Source organism: Haliaeetus albicilla, chromosome Z, assembly GCF_947461875.1.
Source record: "Haliaeetus albicilla chromosome Z, bHalAlb1.1, whole genome shotgun sequence".
Lineage (NCBI taxonomy): Eukaryota > Metazoa > Chordata > Aves > Accipitriformes > Accipitridae > Haliaeetus > Haliaeetus albicilla.
This window is the reverse complement of record NC_091516.1, coordinates 23,038,492-23,055,204: the sequence shown is the minus strand read 5'-3', so window position 1 is coordinate 23,055,204 and position 16,713 is coordinate 23,038,492. Positions and strand designations below refer to the sequence as shown.

The following is a 16,713-nucleotide window of genomic DNA, read 5'->3' as shown; positions in this document are numbered from 1 at the left end:
GTATATACAAAAGCTGATAATAATTTGGAGGGCATTGAAAATTCAACTAATCTGAAAATCAGACCTCGCCAAGTGTCAAAGGCACTTCAAAAAACAATATGCTAGAGAAAATTTCTATAAAATAACAAAGTACAGCACAAAAGTGCATAATCCTGCAAAATAAACTGAAATCTGTGGATTGGCATAAGTTTTCTTCGAACATTTCTCAAGACAAAAAAGCAACTAGTTATTTCAACAGAGTATTTGGAAGGTACAGCACCTCCACCTGAACTCTCTGTTCAGCAATTTACAAAATCCAGGCTGAGATTAATCACTGCTGTAAGAAAAAAAACAATCAGGAGTTTATTTAAGAAATTCTAAACCCCAGAAATGTTAGTATTAGTTTTGCTCAAATTACTGCAGGTTGAACAACTCTATTCTGCATCTTATGTCATTATTTTTGATGAAGAATGCTATTTTTCACCTAAGAAAAGATAAATACACAGATCTCATTCTTCCACTGCATTATTAGGATAAAGATATCCAAACCCAGAAGTGTTGCTTTCAGAAATTCTACCCTAATGCCACCAGCAGCTACGAAAGCCCTGTCTGAACAGCTGAATTTGTGAACTGTCAGGTTTTCAGAACAGCTATTTCCAAGAAACCAGATGTGGATTAGCAAGGATAAAAGGAGCTGTCTTTAATTTAAGAACGACGAACATTATCTTCCTCCATTTATTGTGTTTACTGTTTGTTTGTTTGTTCTAGGCTAAGTCAGCATTGAGGAAACAGATATGAAAACAGAGTCAAGCCACCCTCTCCACCCATATTCCCATCTTTTTAACAAACAAAATTTATTGAACAGAGAAAAATGTCTCTGTTGCCAACACTTTGTCCATCCGACCTCCTCGTCTGATTGAAAAATCCCTTTTTAAGATGTAGTCAGAGGACTGAGCTCTGGCTGATGTAGAATAGGTAATTCTGCTATTTTGATGCAAGCAACTTTTGATGTAGAGGCTGCTGGAATAGAGTCTGGCTCCAAGATTCCAGTGGTCTAAATGAATGAAGAAAGATAGGATAACAGGAACATTATGTGTATTTATTTCATTTTTATTAGATAGCTATCCTTCTACAGGGGCTGAAGAGTTGTCTGCTCCCACATAAAGCTTTCCTCACTGACCACAAATGGTGAAGAGACCCACTAGGTATCAAAATCTTCTGGGAGCTGCTAACTAATCTTGCTTACCAACTGCAAGCACAGGCCTATTAATGAGGCAATAACAGGGATGAAAGCATGAAGCCTAACTCTTTGAGAGGCATGGGCAGCAATCCACACTAGCTGGTGACGAAGCAATATAGAAATGCTTAAATCAAATATCTCACTGAACAGCTGCTTTATCATATTCAAAGCTTTCACCATTATTTACAGAAATCTCCTAAGGATTCAGACTTTACCTATCAATAATACTGCAATATCTAAGCAAAATGTAAACTGATTTTAGCTCTCTAAAAGCAGTTTCAGCATTCACTTGAAGTTCCTTGCTACTGTGGGTTAAAGTCAAGCCTTGGAAATTGCTCAAATACAGCGTGGAGTATTCTAAAGTAATGGCTGCTAAGCCTCTCTTTTTTTTCTTCTTCAGATTGATCTAATTAAAACCCTTGATAAACTTTATGGACTCTAATATTTCCAGCTGAGTGACTGAAACCAAGAGGGTGTGCCTCAAGGCAGCAAGGCAACAATGATAAGCAGCAGGTTAGCCACTAATTTCTCAGCCAGGGTAGATTGTGAAAGTGTGATGTTCTGATATCCAAGAAAGTGTTCAGGAGAGAATAGGATAAATCAAGTTTAATAACTCTGCTCCTAATTGTTCCCTCAATGCTCCACTCTAATTACTTGGAGAACTCTCCTGACTGTCACCTGATATTAAGTTGTTGGAGGCTGAGTGTGGAGCAGTGAGATAATCAATAAACATTTAGTGGGGAGAAGAATGAAGATCCCGTTAAGCAGTGGGAACCTGCAGCACCCAAAGCCCTTCTGCTCATGAGAAAACCTATGGGAGAGCCATAGTGATTGCAAAGCAATAATCCAAAGCACTGTTTTTAGGCCTTGAGGCCTTTAGGCAACAGTACATTTGAGAAAAAAAGGTTAACACGGTCACCCTAATTACAGCCCATTTTCACATTCTTCATATATAAGCGAAGACAAGCCAATTAGGTAGAAAGGAAGATAAGGGAAGTTTTATTTGTATACTAATTAAACCCCTGATGAAATTAAAGGAAAAACATACAGCTCTGTAATTGTGTCTGAGAAAGGTCACTTCAGGTTCAGTTATCAGAAAAGCACAGCCTTGAGATATTTCACTTAATCCACAGTATAGCCCTTATTTTGCCCCCCCAGGTCTTAGTATTTACAAAAATAAGAAAATTTCAAAACCTGATAATGCATTTATCTTGAAATGTTTTCTGTGGACAATTACAATTGTTAGGAATTTGAGGCTAAATACGATAAGAAGAATGAAGGTTTTAAAAACCTACTATGTCTGCACATATTTCTGTGAAGATGCTGAGCTTTCACTTTCAAGCACAAGTGATTCTGAACCAACTTAGAAGCCAAACTCCCAATTTATTGACATTCCATAAAACGCCAGTTATCTGTTTAATTTAGGTGTTTAGGCATTCAGGTGCTAATTCAGACATAACTGCACTCCTTCCTCTACAGTCCACCAAAAGCTCATGGATCAGTTGAGTTTTCATCAGAATCCTTAGAAGGAGTTCACTTTAGAGGTATTTTAGATTTAGGGTTTTTTTCCACATAAACTGAGTATGAAAAACCATTTGTTGGAGAGAACAACAAGTAACTGATAGCACTGAAGAAAAATCTCATTGGATGTCTGTTGGCTGGGTCCTTCCACAAATAATTTTAACAAGCTTAGGCTTTGCAGTGAAGAATCCCTTTCTTCAAAACCACTTACAAAAATAAATCGAAGTTTAACATTGTCATTTTTCACACACAAAAAAAGCACTCTGTTCACAAGATAACAGATGGACAATCACTCTAGATGAACCATGACAGTCACAGTTTAAATTCATGCAAAGCATGTGTGACATTTATACTGAGAGCATATTTGCCAAGACCAACTAAAGCTAGATCAAATTGCTTACTAAATTAGTTTAAATTACACAGACACAACACAGCACTACAAGATATGCAAACATACTGCAGTATGTTTATCATGAACTAGTTTGTGAAATTAAAGATTTTGTTTTCAGGATGAAGTTTTATATGTACATTTTCCATTTAGATGCAAAATATTACTTTTTAAAAGACTTGTACACTGAATACATCCTGAAAATTGTCCTACACACATAACTAATGAAATTCCACAAAGAAAAAAAAAATACAAAATTTAGCCAGCATCCATTCCTCCACCAGTTGAAACACACTTCCCATTATCCCTGTTGGCAAATATAATCTTCAGGATGATCTCTGAGTGCCCCTCAAAAGACAGTCTACAGATAACCTAGAGAAGTCTTGCATCTTCATGAGGTCCAAATCCAAAAGGTACAAGAAGTTACATTAATATTTAATGTCAACTGTATTTTTAGTGTGCATGACTGCAATGCAAACCAAATTACATTAGCTCAAACTATACAGCTAAATTTCCACAGGATGTTTTCTGAAAAGAATTGTTACTTATCAAGAACAACTTAAAATGAAACTTCTATCAAAATATCAGATTAAAAATCTCACGGAAAAAAGTTCTGTGGCAGAAAAAATAATTCATAACAGACTTCTCATCGATACATGAAAAAAAAGAACATCTAAGACATACATTTAGACCTATGTCAACAAATAAGATGAATTTACGCTTCTCAACTGGAAACCAAACTGCAATATCAACATACTCTATGTCTGGATTCACTGTGTGTTTCATAGGGCCTGCAGTAGTGTCTCAAAACAGTTTGAAATGAACTCCATGTGGCTGTTCCGCTCTTGCAAAGCAGAGCTAACCTGAGGCTGACCACCCATGACATCCCTTCAATAACAAATGCTTTCACATGCCCTTTAAACTTATCTAGGAAAAGAAATATGAGTACTCAAAAGGACACTTGAATGAGCTGTATCTGCTTTGCAGAAAAAAACAGTGATTTTTTTTAACCTCTTTGCTACTGGACCCTCATGCTGACAGCAGCAGTCTTTTCATAAGCTGGCATTCTGAGAAAGGACGTACCTGATGACTCTTCTGTAAGTATGTGATGTAGCATGGAAGCAGTTAAACATAGTTTACAAATCACAGTTTATCTAACAAGGTGCAAAATGGCTCTTCAGGTCTAAGAAAAGTGCCCTTTGTAATGAGGTCACTGAGCACAAGTGGGTCTACTACGCAAAACAGTAATGCCAACCAGTACAACAATTTTAATAAATAACCAATACCAGCGAAATAACAAAATACGAGCGAATGAAGGGATACTTGCAGATATATGTTCACATTTCTGACTCAATGTCAAATACAATTGCTTGTGATTGTTTTATATAAGAGACCCTCATAATATTGGAGCATAAACTATGCTAATATAGAAAGCTTTAGTCAAATCAGTGTCACAAAAAAAGTCAAGCAATCATCTAAAGACAATTCTAAGTAAAATGATTGTGCTGGTAGCTTAAAAAGCAGCTGTGATATACAGTTACTCTTCAAGACCTAGAACCTAAGTATTAAGAAACATTTCAATAAAAATTTATGTGAGAGTTAGTGGATTGGATGGGGAAAATGCATACATTTTCATTTGCAAGCGATTTTTCTTATAAAAGTCATTTGAAATAGTAAGCATTCACATTGTGAAAGCAAATGGCATTACCTATGCATGTCTAGACAACAGTCCATTTATTGACTGAAGCGTAGCTCTCAGACATCCAAGCAAGTTAAGGTACCACAAGCATTTTACCTGCAGTGGTTCAGGCTAGATTTACAGGTAGGTTTAATATCTCTGTCCTACAATGCAGACTTATTTCTCAAGAGAAAATCTACTCTGATCAACAAGAAAAGAATGCATTTTTCAATTGCATTAGCTCAGAATGTTTAGCAAAGCATGACTGAAAATGCTTTATGAAGTCACTGACCTGTGTATGCTTTAATGTCATTGTGAATTAAAAGAGCTTATTAATTTAAACACAGTAGCTACTCCTGAATAATTCCACATAACACTTCTTCCAGACAAGACATCCTACGTTCGCATGTCACTCAGCTTCAAAATAAGTAAAACTAAACAAAACTTCGAAAGTTTTTATAGGAAGTAACCACACAATATAAACTGCCCACACTTAGGCTAGATCCTCATGTACTGTTAGGATTAGCAAACAAAAGCATCGATGTTAAAATGTGTTAGCTAGGTACACTGGTGCATTTGAAGAGAAATAGAGGTTGAAAAAGTTGAGGGACACCCTTTTGAGTACCAAGATGCACTGGGCTTTCCAGACATCCAATAATCTAATCAGAGATAATAATTAAGTCCTACTTTTAAACAATGTTTTGGAAAATGTTAAAGAACATAATAAAATTTATGCACATGATAATCTAGAAATTTTTATCATCTTCTAAGCTAAGTGAATTATGCTCTATTACTGGAATGCTGCAGAGAAGGATTATACTACCTTAATGGAACAAAGACAATTTTAGAAAAACTCAGGCTTTATCACTGTGAGTTTTAAGTGTATTAGAAAGACCCTTGATGTTAAATGAGAATAAATTTTTGGAATCACATGCATGGTGGCATGAGTACACGATCTTTTACTCCTCATTCACCTCTGACATGCTACCTCAGGACTGATGTTTCTTTTTTCTCCCTAGAAAAGTAAATTCCTTTCCCACCACAATACCTAACCCTCTGTAACCGCAGACTAGACAAGATCCAGCCCTGCAGAAGCAGCAGCTTTTCTGTGCTTTGGAAGTGTCATGCCTTTATATCAGCTACTTAAGTGCCACAGAAAAGAAGTAATCCTATTTTTTTTCACTGTTACACTTTTAACCCTGATAGAACCCCAGCCTTAGGGTTGTTACAGTTCCAAGATTCAAGATTTCAAAAAGATGGTTTATACCTGGTACTGCAAAAGAGGACTTTTCATAACTCTCTCATGTACCTGTATGTAAGCGAGGCACCTAACTTTACAGGGAAATTCTGATGCTGCTCTGTAACACTGCTCTCTGCTATACACAAGCATCTGTAATACTGTCGCTTAATTTTGCTATACATTATCCAACAATGCACATTAGCACACAATGTGCAAGATTAAGATACAAACAGCACTTAGACTTTATCTTTACTATGATTTAAAAGTGATACTGTATCACATGTACATACGCAGAAATATTTAGCTGGATATCTATGATGACACAACATATTGCACTAGTTTCTTGCATTTCATTATAGGTGAACTGGGCTCAAACCATGTCTCTGATCATGTCCTTAATGACCTCACATTACCAGTGACTTTTCTAAGCCCAGGAACAGACTATTTTAAGTTTTCAAAAAATATTCTTCCAATGGATCTGCATCCCTCAATTTGTTTGGAATATTTCTAAATCGTAACAGTTAGTTAAGATAATTCAGGAAGAAGGAGAAACAACTGCAATGAAATTATTAACAGTGACAATGAAATGTTACCTACAAATTAAATAATCACAACTTCATTCCCACTGTTTATTTTAAAAGGCATATAATTTGAAGTCAGTGCGAATCTGGACACAGACTAAAAAGTCATCAGGGACAGGTTAAATCACACAGCATTCTGCTTCAGAACTAAATTTAAGAAACAAGTACTATGGTACACTGGCTATATGTCTTCTCTTCAGACACTGGTTCAAAAAAAGGGAATCCTAAGAGTCTTTATAATAGTTTCAAGAAATTTTCTAAATAGGACTTAAGGCTCAGTTCTGAGTAAGAAAATACACTGTCCATGACCTCAATATACTGGTGGTCCCAGTTAAGTTTAGTGCTATAGGTCATTCAGCAGCAGTTTCTTGGAAGAGGCTGCTGCACAATTCCGCCAGACACTAGCACATTAGTGTGAGCCATCACATTAAGCAGTTATGGACAATGTCAAGTATGTCAATTTTATGCCACCTAAAGTTTTGATCTTGCTTCAGCACGAGTTTTTCATTTTCTTTAATTAATGAATTGGACAAATCTTTTTTTAACATGGCACTAACATTAATGCAGGCTTTGGCAGATTTATCACTTTATACAGTTTACATTCAAAAACTGCATTCTCCTTCAGAAGAGTTCTGATCAAACTGCACATTTGTATTCAGGTATATGTGTTTCCAGAGAGAGCCCCAAATGCTGTTTAGTGTATGCACATTTTATTTTAATATTATGTCAACCACATCCTGCTGCATGAAGTATCTGCAGGGGGAAAACACACATACATGATTCTCTTTATCCCTTTTACTTTTTAAACCTCAATAAAATAAGAATGAATTGATAAATATGTAATTTCATACTAAAAGGTCTATTTTACACAGGTCACCCCTATCCCTCCCTTTATTAAAAATTGGAGAGCAGTCTTCTAAGCAGAAAAAACCAGATATTAGTTAAATTTTGTTTTACTGTACAAAAGGCAACTTCTAAATCATTCTGTTGAAAAAGCATCAAAGACGTATTACATCCCAATATTCAGCAAGGAGATCAAAGTGCTATAAAGGCATATTGATTAGGTGTCTCCCTTCCCTCTGGATATGCTTTGTCTCATACCAAGTGCCAGCTGAGACTTATTATTCATATTTTTCACTTTTGGTATGTTTCCTAAGTGTAAGATAAAATGGCACCACGATGGTAGAAAACTTGGGAAATTACCTGCTTCACTCACATATAGAAGCAACAGTAATAAATATGCTTTATTATCAAACGCATTGGGTGATACCACACAAACAATTATTTTAGTAAATTAACTTTTTTTTTTTTAAGAACACTTATTTATTCATTCTCACACTTGAGGAATTTTCTTGTATGACAGCGAAGTACTATTTATAAATAAAATCTTAGGACTGTTACTTATTATTGAGAATCTTAAATTCATAATTTTTAAATAATTTAATTACTTACTGTATAGTCCACAGGATAAAAACAAAACAAAACAAAACAACAATTAATGTGCATTTTTAAAGTACTTCTGAGACAGTTAGAAGATTCATGTACCAACAAGAACTTCAGTGGGTTTTTCATAAATACGTATTGTAAAAATCAACACAAAAATTTAGGCAACATAAAAAAATAATTTTTGTTTTGAGTTTGTTACCCTGCTACAATCTCGAAGAGCGTTCATGCTTTTCATGATTAAAAGAAGATAGCATAGTATAGACTTCGGAAGCTGAAAGGGGTATGAGTTTTGAAACAACTTGCCCGTGAAAATCATCAAATACCTAATGAAAATAGAGTGTCAAATTAAATTAAAAAACCAAATTACATGAAAGACAGGCATGGCTGCTGTCATAGTATGTAGCCAAGAAAGGGGACCAAAGTGCAAAGGAACGCATCTCTTGCTTTAGCCTTATGCCAGTTAAATACATACATACTCCAATAGCTTAATTATATTCCAAGAGGTGTTTGAGAGTGAGTGAGTTACAGTTTCACAAGAAGATACAAAGATCTTTACAGAGTTAGCTTCACACAAATAGAAAGGGAGATCACGGGAAAACCTAAGGTGAAAAAATGATGGGGCCCTAGAGATACCCTACATAAACAGCAGCAAGAAGCAAATCTATATATAAAGGACTTGTATATCAAGAACCTGTATAGCAGAAAGTCCTACACATTGATATCTAAACTACTAGGAAAAATAGGGTTTAGAATACTTCTTTAAAAACATCACATGCTGTTTTAAAGATCTATTGATCCCCTCTGCACATCTCAAGGTAACAAAGTTACTTTGTAGTTGACCCAATAATATAACAAAGATCTCCCAGGCACTGGATTTACCAAGAAGCCTTTCTGTATTTTTGAGTGAAAACTGAAACATAGTTGAAGGTCTTGAAATAACAGGGATAAATGGTATGTAAGTACATATGCTTAATACCCACACACTGTAATTACACAATAATCCCATTTTTCTTCCAAATTACATGCCAATAAATCTTTCTCACTACACTATAAATTCCAAGGTCATGGTCAGAGATGTTTATTAGTATAATTACAATGCAGCAATAAAACCATTAAGCTTTTAGATCCCAATATTGTTCCATTTACTCTCCCCTCCCCCCAAGGGAGAAAAATAGTTCCTACAAATGGAATACCCAGAAAACATTGGAAGATACTTTTAAAAGACTATAAAAATGCTCTGGTTCATGCAATTACTTTGTTAAAGTTTTCCTTTTTCTTTATTTAATCTTTGACAGAGTGTCAGAATTTCTTTTTTTTGAATGGCACAGTGCTGCAAACAGACTCAAAATAAAAAGCATTCTCTGAAATAAGCAACGTTACTACACTGTAAAGATATAACTAAAGCATTCTAGATTTTCCTGTGTGCCAGTCATTAATATATTAGACCAAAAACCCCAAAGTCTTAGCCATCTGTTGAGAAGTAACTTGCAGTCCAAATTCTTGACTCTTGTTTCCACAGTAGTTTCATTATTCCTGGGCACAATTCTACTTCCCTTCCTCTGCAAACTACCAGAAGGGCACTTAAGTGCATGATTAGTAAAATAACTGTTGAAATCAGATTACTGAATCAGACTAGCGTGATCAAACTATAGAAAGAAAAACCTGTTATTACTTGGAAATTAACTCGTGGTCATAATTAGCTTTCAAAGACTAAAGTGATGTTATATAATCATGACTTATTCCAGTGTTCTCTCTCAGTGCCTTAATTACACCCAAATTGTTAGAATGGTGAAAGTATCTTCCTCAGTTATCTTAAACTCTTTGACAGGTTAAAAGTAAATATGAATTTTTCTAACATAGGGATGTCTTTTCTTATTAGATAAATAATGTTTACACCTGACTAGATTGAACATAAATGTAATAAACTGACAATTCCTTTCACTCTTCTGTCAATGTAAAGTAGAAGCCATTTTGGAGATTATTTTATTATTTTCTTACTGTACAAAGACAGTAAAGAATTTGCCTGACAAAAACAGCCTGAATAATACTCTTACTAATGAATAAAATATTTTGTAGTAGGATAATTCAAAAAATAACAAAAAATGCTCACCTGGTATGAATATGTGTTCAAATTCCAACATAAAATCTTAACATTGCTCAAATTACAGTGAGCTTTTACTGACATTCAACTTGCAAAACTAGACAAAAGAGGAACTGCAGAGGAATGAAACAGTAACACAGTGGTAATGCCAATACACTTTCAAAATAAGAGCTTCCAATTAAATTATGTTTGTGTGACTCATAGTGCAAAATTTTGAATTGTTGTATTGAACTTCATGTTAATGCAAACACATAACTAGTTCATAACAACAGATTTTATTCTTTCTCCTATTCTGCTCATTACTTACGTATTTTCTAGAAAGCCTGACTCAGAAAAGTTAAGGCAGACCTTCAACAACTTGGTTGCTAGTTGCTTGGTTGCTTCATTGATGATTATGGAGGAAATACAATACTTTTTGAGTACTGACCATGCATGGCCATGTACTGATCTCAGTCCCCCCAGACTAGTCATGCTGATACTGATGAATGCTCTAGGCACAGAACAAAGGAAATACACAGACCTAACAAGCTGTCTGGAAATAAGTTAGTTCAGCAAGGCAATACAGGGATCAAGATTCCTAATGTGATGATCTCTAAAGTGGAAAAAGAACAGGGCAACCCTTGGACTCTGAATCTTGGAGGCTAACCAGAGAATCAAAGCAAGGAGAGCTGTGAACCGCAACATAAAGAGCTGCCTTCAAAGTGCTAAACAGAATAGTGTATAATTATTTATCTCCAAGAGAAGATTTAATACACAAGTTTGTGATTTTTAAAAAAAGTAGACAGTAAGACAATAAAAGAAACTTCATGGGCAAACCACAGAAGAGAGAAATTTAAGGTAAAGTGTAAGTTTAGACATCTGAAGTGCAGACTGAGTAATAGAATGCAGATTTCCTCACTGTTGTCTTCTCTTCCCTTCTGTGAGGAGAAGCTCTCAGGTCCAGTCCACAACAAGATGTTGTGTCTTTCCTATTAAGTAAAGATAGCAGCTGCTAGAAGGAAGCCTGGGAAGACTACCCCCTCCCATATACCTAAATTCCATGTACAATGCATTTGCAATCTTTTAAACAAGAAAGCACAAAGGACCAGCTCCAACGCAAGTCTTTAGTTGACCTAACTCTTTGAAAACTATCTATCTAAGAAGTTATCAGTAGTGGAAGTTATGTAACAGAGAAAGAGAATGAGCAAACTTACTTGTTTTACAAATAGTGTTAACGCAAACTGAAACACATGACAAAACTGTTTAACCTGTGTCCTAGTTTCAGCTGGGATAGTTAACTGTCTTCCTAGTAGCTGGTACAGTGCTATGTTTTGAGTTCAGTATGTGAAGAATGTTGATAACACTGATGTTTTCAGATGTTGCTAAGTAGTGTTTAGACTAAAGTCAAGGATTTTTCCGCTTCTCATGTCCAGCCAGCAAGAAAGCTGGAGGGGCACAAGAAGTTGGCACAGGACACAGCCAGGGCACCTGACCCAAACTGGCCAACAGGGTATTCCATACCATGGGAGGTCCCATCTAGTTTAGGAACTGGGAAGGGGGGGGCGAGGAATTGCTGCTCGGGGACTGGCTGGGTGTCGGTCAGCGGGTGGTGAGCAATTGCCCTGCGCATCATTTGTCCATTCCAATCCTTTTATTACTACTGTTGTCATTTTATTAGTGTTATCATTATCAGTTTCTTCTTTTCTGTTCTATTAAACGGTTCTTATTTCAAGCCACAAGTTTTACTTCTTTTCCTGATTTTCTCCCCCATCCCACTGGGTGGGGGGGGGAAGTGAGTGAGCAGCTGCGTGGTGCTTAGTTGCTGGCTGGGGTTAAACCACCACAACCTGTCATTTATTGTAGTGAGAAAACATATGACCTCTTTTGACTAAGAATAGGGCAGATGGCAGTGCTAATCCATTCTTACCTACTTTATAAATTATTTAGGTGTTCAGAACATAGAGAGTATGGAAACTAAAAAAAACCCACTTCCTTATTGAATTATAAATTTTAGTTTCTAACCTGTTCAGAGGGGAGCTTGCTTCTCTTTAACATGCTAAACTTGGTTAATACAAATTCTCTATTAAGTTAGATGATAATGGTAATCAGCTATACTGCTTTCTTTAAAAAAACAGCCTTTAATTTAACTGGGCAATGCATAGAAATATTGTTTCTTGACAAAGTGACAAACACGTTTTTGGGAATCAACAGTATCCCTCAGTGCACCCAAATCCTAACAGTCTGTCCAACTTAAGATGTCAGAGAGTTTAAAAAAAAAAAAAAAATCCAAAACCTATTTCTGTTCTTATAGTGACTGTAATCTTTGCTGTTGTATTTGAGAAGCATGAAAATCACCTGGTCTTCCTCATGTAAGTGAGGCCTTTTAACCTTTCTGTAAGTTAGAATACTGCATCATTTGCAGAAACAGCTAACTATAAAACTGACTTGAAAAGTGTGTGCAATGGTATTAATAAAAGAAATTGTATAAATAACTGAAATTATTTTTCAGGGAAAATATGTAGCTATAAATATATGAAGAGGAAAAGCAACAAAAAGCAGCAAACTGTCTACCACCTTCACCTGAAATCCACACCAAGAACAGAGAGCCTGCTCAGGGAAAACATCCACTTCTAACAAACCTAGAACTCCCAGTCTCCATCAGAATCTAATTAATTTGGATGTGTCTGTTTGGCAAAGGATACCACACTTTCTGAACACAGAATATGCATATAATGACTTAAATGAAAAAGCTAGTGAAAATAAACACTCCAAATCTTCCCACCAGAAAACATTTTTCTGTGAGTGTTATCAAAGCACTTGGATGATATTCTTTTCTCACTTATGCTGTTGTAAATCAATGGCAGCTTCACTAAACTCAGTAAATAAACCCCAAATTTAGAGTATCTTCTTCTAAAACATGTATTGAAGACTATTTTGAGGTAGATGAGTAGCAAGTTACATGATTTAACATGTATTGCATTTGAAATGCACACAGAGTTATTCATTAACAATTTATAGGACATGCTCCATAAATTAAACCCTAAAAAGATACAGGTTTTATTACAGGTACTAACATACCTAAAGGGAAGTAAACATACACACAGAGCCTGTCAATAGGAAGAAAAAGTATTTTACTGGAATTAAGACATGCTTGTATAAGGAGTAAAAATTACGTCTGCTATAGATGCCTGTTTAACATTTGTGTAAAACTTTCTCTTCAAAGACAGAGGAATCAGAGCTACTGATTTACCTCATCTAATAAAAAAAATGGTGTAAAAGAGTTGCGTAGTTCCAGCTGACCTTGAATGTAATTGGCTACCTTGGATGTCTCTATGGTATTTGCCATTAAGAAGATAAAAATATACAGGATTAAAATCTGAACCGATAAAGCTAAGAAATTAAGTATTACTCCTTTAATAAGCCTACTTTAGGAAAGTACGTGAATACCAAAATATCTCCTTACTGACTGCTACTGAAATGTGAATAAGTTTAAAAATAAGTTATCTAAAGTAAACGGATCTAACATCTTATTTTTCCCCCTATCTGCTTAAAAACTATGAATAAAGAATTCAAAGCAAGTTTTTTTACCCCACGACACTCTACTCCATCCAAAATCACCTGTACACCACCACATTCTCCAACTTTTTATATACTTAGTCTAGACTGATAGATTATTTTGTATCTTATGATGAAGATGGAGGCATACTTTTTCTATTACATTTTTTCAGTGCAACAGTTCTTTTTTCCATACTCCTGTACCATTTAAGAGTTTAAAAGCTTATGCAATTGTAAGAACAGTTTTACAAGGTCAGTGTTGATTATTACAGAGATGAGATTGTTCCACTGTACTGCAAAACAAGAGCTACAAGAAAACCCATTTTAAGTCACAAAAAACGATTAGCCAAGAGAAAAAGGTCTGTCAGTTAAAATGTCAGGGTGAAGGCAGAGACCATATCTGCCTGTCATGAATAAAGCCATGAATAAAGTGGGATTGTGGTAAACTGTGGGAGGAAAAAAAGCTTATTAAAGAATTTTTCTTAAATTTTAAAAACCCAAACATGCAGAGCTCAAAATAAAAAAAATTCATTTTACCCCTTGGTATCAAAGTAGTTTGTGTTAGACTGCTAGTTGAATTTAGGAAGTACTTATTCAGCACAGGTCTGAAACTGTAAAAAACAATGATAAATATAGAAGGTGAGATGATGATTTAGGAAGTATAATTATAAAATCATATATGCATGGTTAAAATAAAAATCAAGAAACACTAGATCATGAATATGTGTTGCCATGTTACCACAACTGATCTTGTTGCCTTCCTTGATACAGTCACAGATACAGGCCATTACAACCTCAACGCAATTTTGTGCTAACTACTATAGTAAACATCATGAAGGAATTAAGAGACATCAATCAACCTTCTGGTATTGAAACAGAAGTTTAGGGACAGTACATGGCAACAAGTCTACAACTTAAATTTAGTTCAAAACTCCTCCATGAAAAGGACTGAGAATTATGGAGTAATACCTTTAGAAAACCTAATCAGTCTAACTGTGAGTTTCAGCTCTGAGGCTTATTTTGTCAACTTTCTTAGCCTCCACCCTATCAGGACAGCTATATTATTACATTGTATTTTATCTTTACAGCTTTCAGCTATAATCAAGCTTTTTACACTAAAGCATGTTGTTCCAGTAGCAAACAACTGCTAGGGGGTTGCAGAATTAGGATGCATTTTAGGATCACTGCTGTCTCAAAAAATTTGTATCTAGCCTCTAATTAATTAAAAAAAGAAGCTGTGAAATCTAATTCAGTATCCAATAACCCATGTAATAGACTTGTTTAAAACTCCATCCTACATTTTAAATGCCTACAATTGACTTTTTGTTTCATTTCCTCTGAACAAATGTAAAGGTATGTTTTACCTATAAAGTAAAACATGGTGAAATACCATGCATTAATGTATAAAGAATAGACCCTAATGAAGATTTCAAGTAAAATCTGTCTTCTATTCCCTCCTTTCATTATGATCCTAATATCCATTTTAAAATCTTGAATCAAATAGTTCCCAAAGAAAGCAAACACAAGTCTAATGGCTTATCTATACTGCAGTTATATCTGAAACAAAAAAGCAATAGTATTAACAAGCAATCTGACTTAAACATTAGACAAGTTTATTCTTACATTGATATGAAACACCCAAAGGTAGGGCACTGGGAGGGAGAAAAAAAACCAAAAGCCAACAGGTAAATTGGAAATGTCATTGTCTTTCACCCTTAGTGAGATAAGGCATTTTTAGTAAATAATACTGCTAATGAAAACCCTCCTTAATAAATTTAACAACATCCATCAGCTTCCTCCACTGTACATCACTTCAAACTTCAACTCTGCTGCAAGTCATCCTCCTTGACATCCATTTTCACTGTTATATTTTCAACAATGGTTTCTGACATTTCCACTAGTTTTGTAGCTTGCATCTTTTTCATTCCCCTCCTGCCTCTTGACATTTCTTATCACTTCCTCCCTAAATCTTCCTCAGAATCACAAGTGCTTCTACTTCTCAAAATAGCAGTGAAGCAGTCTCTTCTGCTCAGCTATCAATTCACAGAAGAATACTGGGAGGTGGAAAGAAAGTAGTAGGGCTGAAGAGCAGACACAAGCAGCAAAGCTTGCTTTAAATAAAATATAAATAAAAGCTGCAGAGCTCAGGTCACCACACAGTACCAGCCTGCGTTCACAAGTCACCTTCTCTTCCCATGTTAAATATCAACCTGATTTCAACCTCTTATTCTCTCTCTGCTCCTTGATTTGCTATCAGAGATTCTGATAACATCTCTTCCCTCATTACTTGTTATATCAGGAAAACTCTAAATCCTGATGAAAAAGGATCTTTCTCTACTCTCACCTAGCATATTCCAAACTGACAAATGCATTCTCTACCCTAAGATTATATTCAGGAAACAGCTAATCCATGTTTTTAAATATTCTCATAATCTCTATCAAAAATCAAAGTATTCCTGTATTTCTTCCTTCATTTTTCCTATAATCTGCAAACACCTCATGATAGCTAGAACTGCTGTCTCTCATGTATCATGTAAAATCCAGACACTTCACAGGTTACAGATATTGGTGTATACCGCCCAGTCCCAAAAGCAGAAAAGGGAAGTTATACCTTGAATTTTGTTTTCTGTTTTCTTGTTTTCAATACCTTGAAAGTGTTTTTTGAGTACCCTAAAATTCCAATGGACCAAGTAGTATCTGTGCATTTACTCCTGTAATTTCATTTGCACACAAACTCAAGATTTGGCTTATTCACCAAAAGGTAAATTTCTGGTGCCTATTTCAGAAGGATAATCTTCTTACCTTTACAGTTTCACTTAAGACATGGTTTTTATCTGCTTCTTCACTGGAGTGCAATTCTAGTTTATTATTTAACTCCTGTAGCTGTTGCGCCTGTTCATTCAAAAGGACTTGTGCCTGATGCTCCCGATGTAATGCATTATTTAATTCTTCACATGCACTTTCAAATCTCTCATGGGTGATCAATTTCTGACAAGGGAAATAAA

At 35.4% G+C, this 16,713-nt stretch overlaps 1 protein-coding gene across 3 annotated transcripts in view; it reads right to left on the bottom strand.

Annotated features, from left to right (window-relative positions):
* The window catches only part of CCDC171 (coiled-coil domain containing 171), a 155,933-nt gene that overhangs the window by 61,961 nt on the left and 77,259 nt on the right, over nt 1-16,713 (bottom strand). For 2 of the 3 annotated variants that reach the window (XM_069776854.1, XM_069776855.1), the window contains exon 20: nt 16,511-16,696. In XM_069776854.1, the coding sequence (XP_069632955.1) occupies nt 16,511-16,696 (186 nt within the window). Of the gene's footprint in view, nt 1-889; nt 1,034-16,510; nt 16,697-16,713 lie in introns of those variants that run through there. The other variant, XM_069776856.1, reaches the window with a different exon arrangement.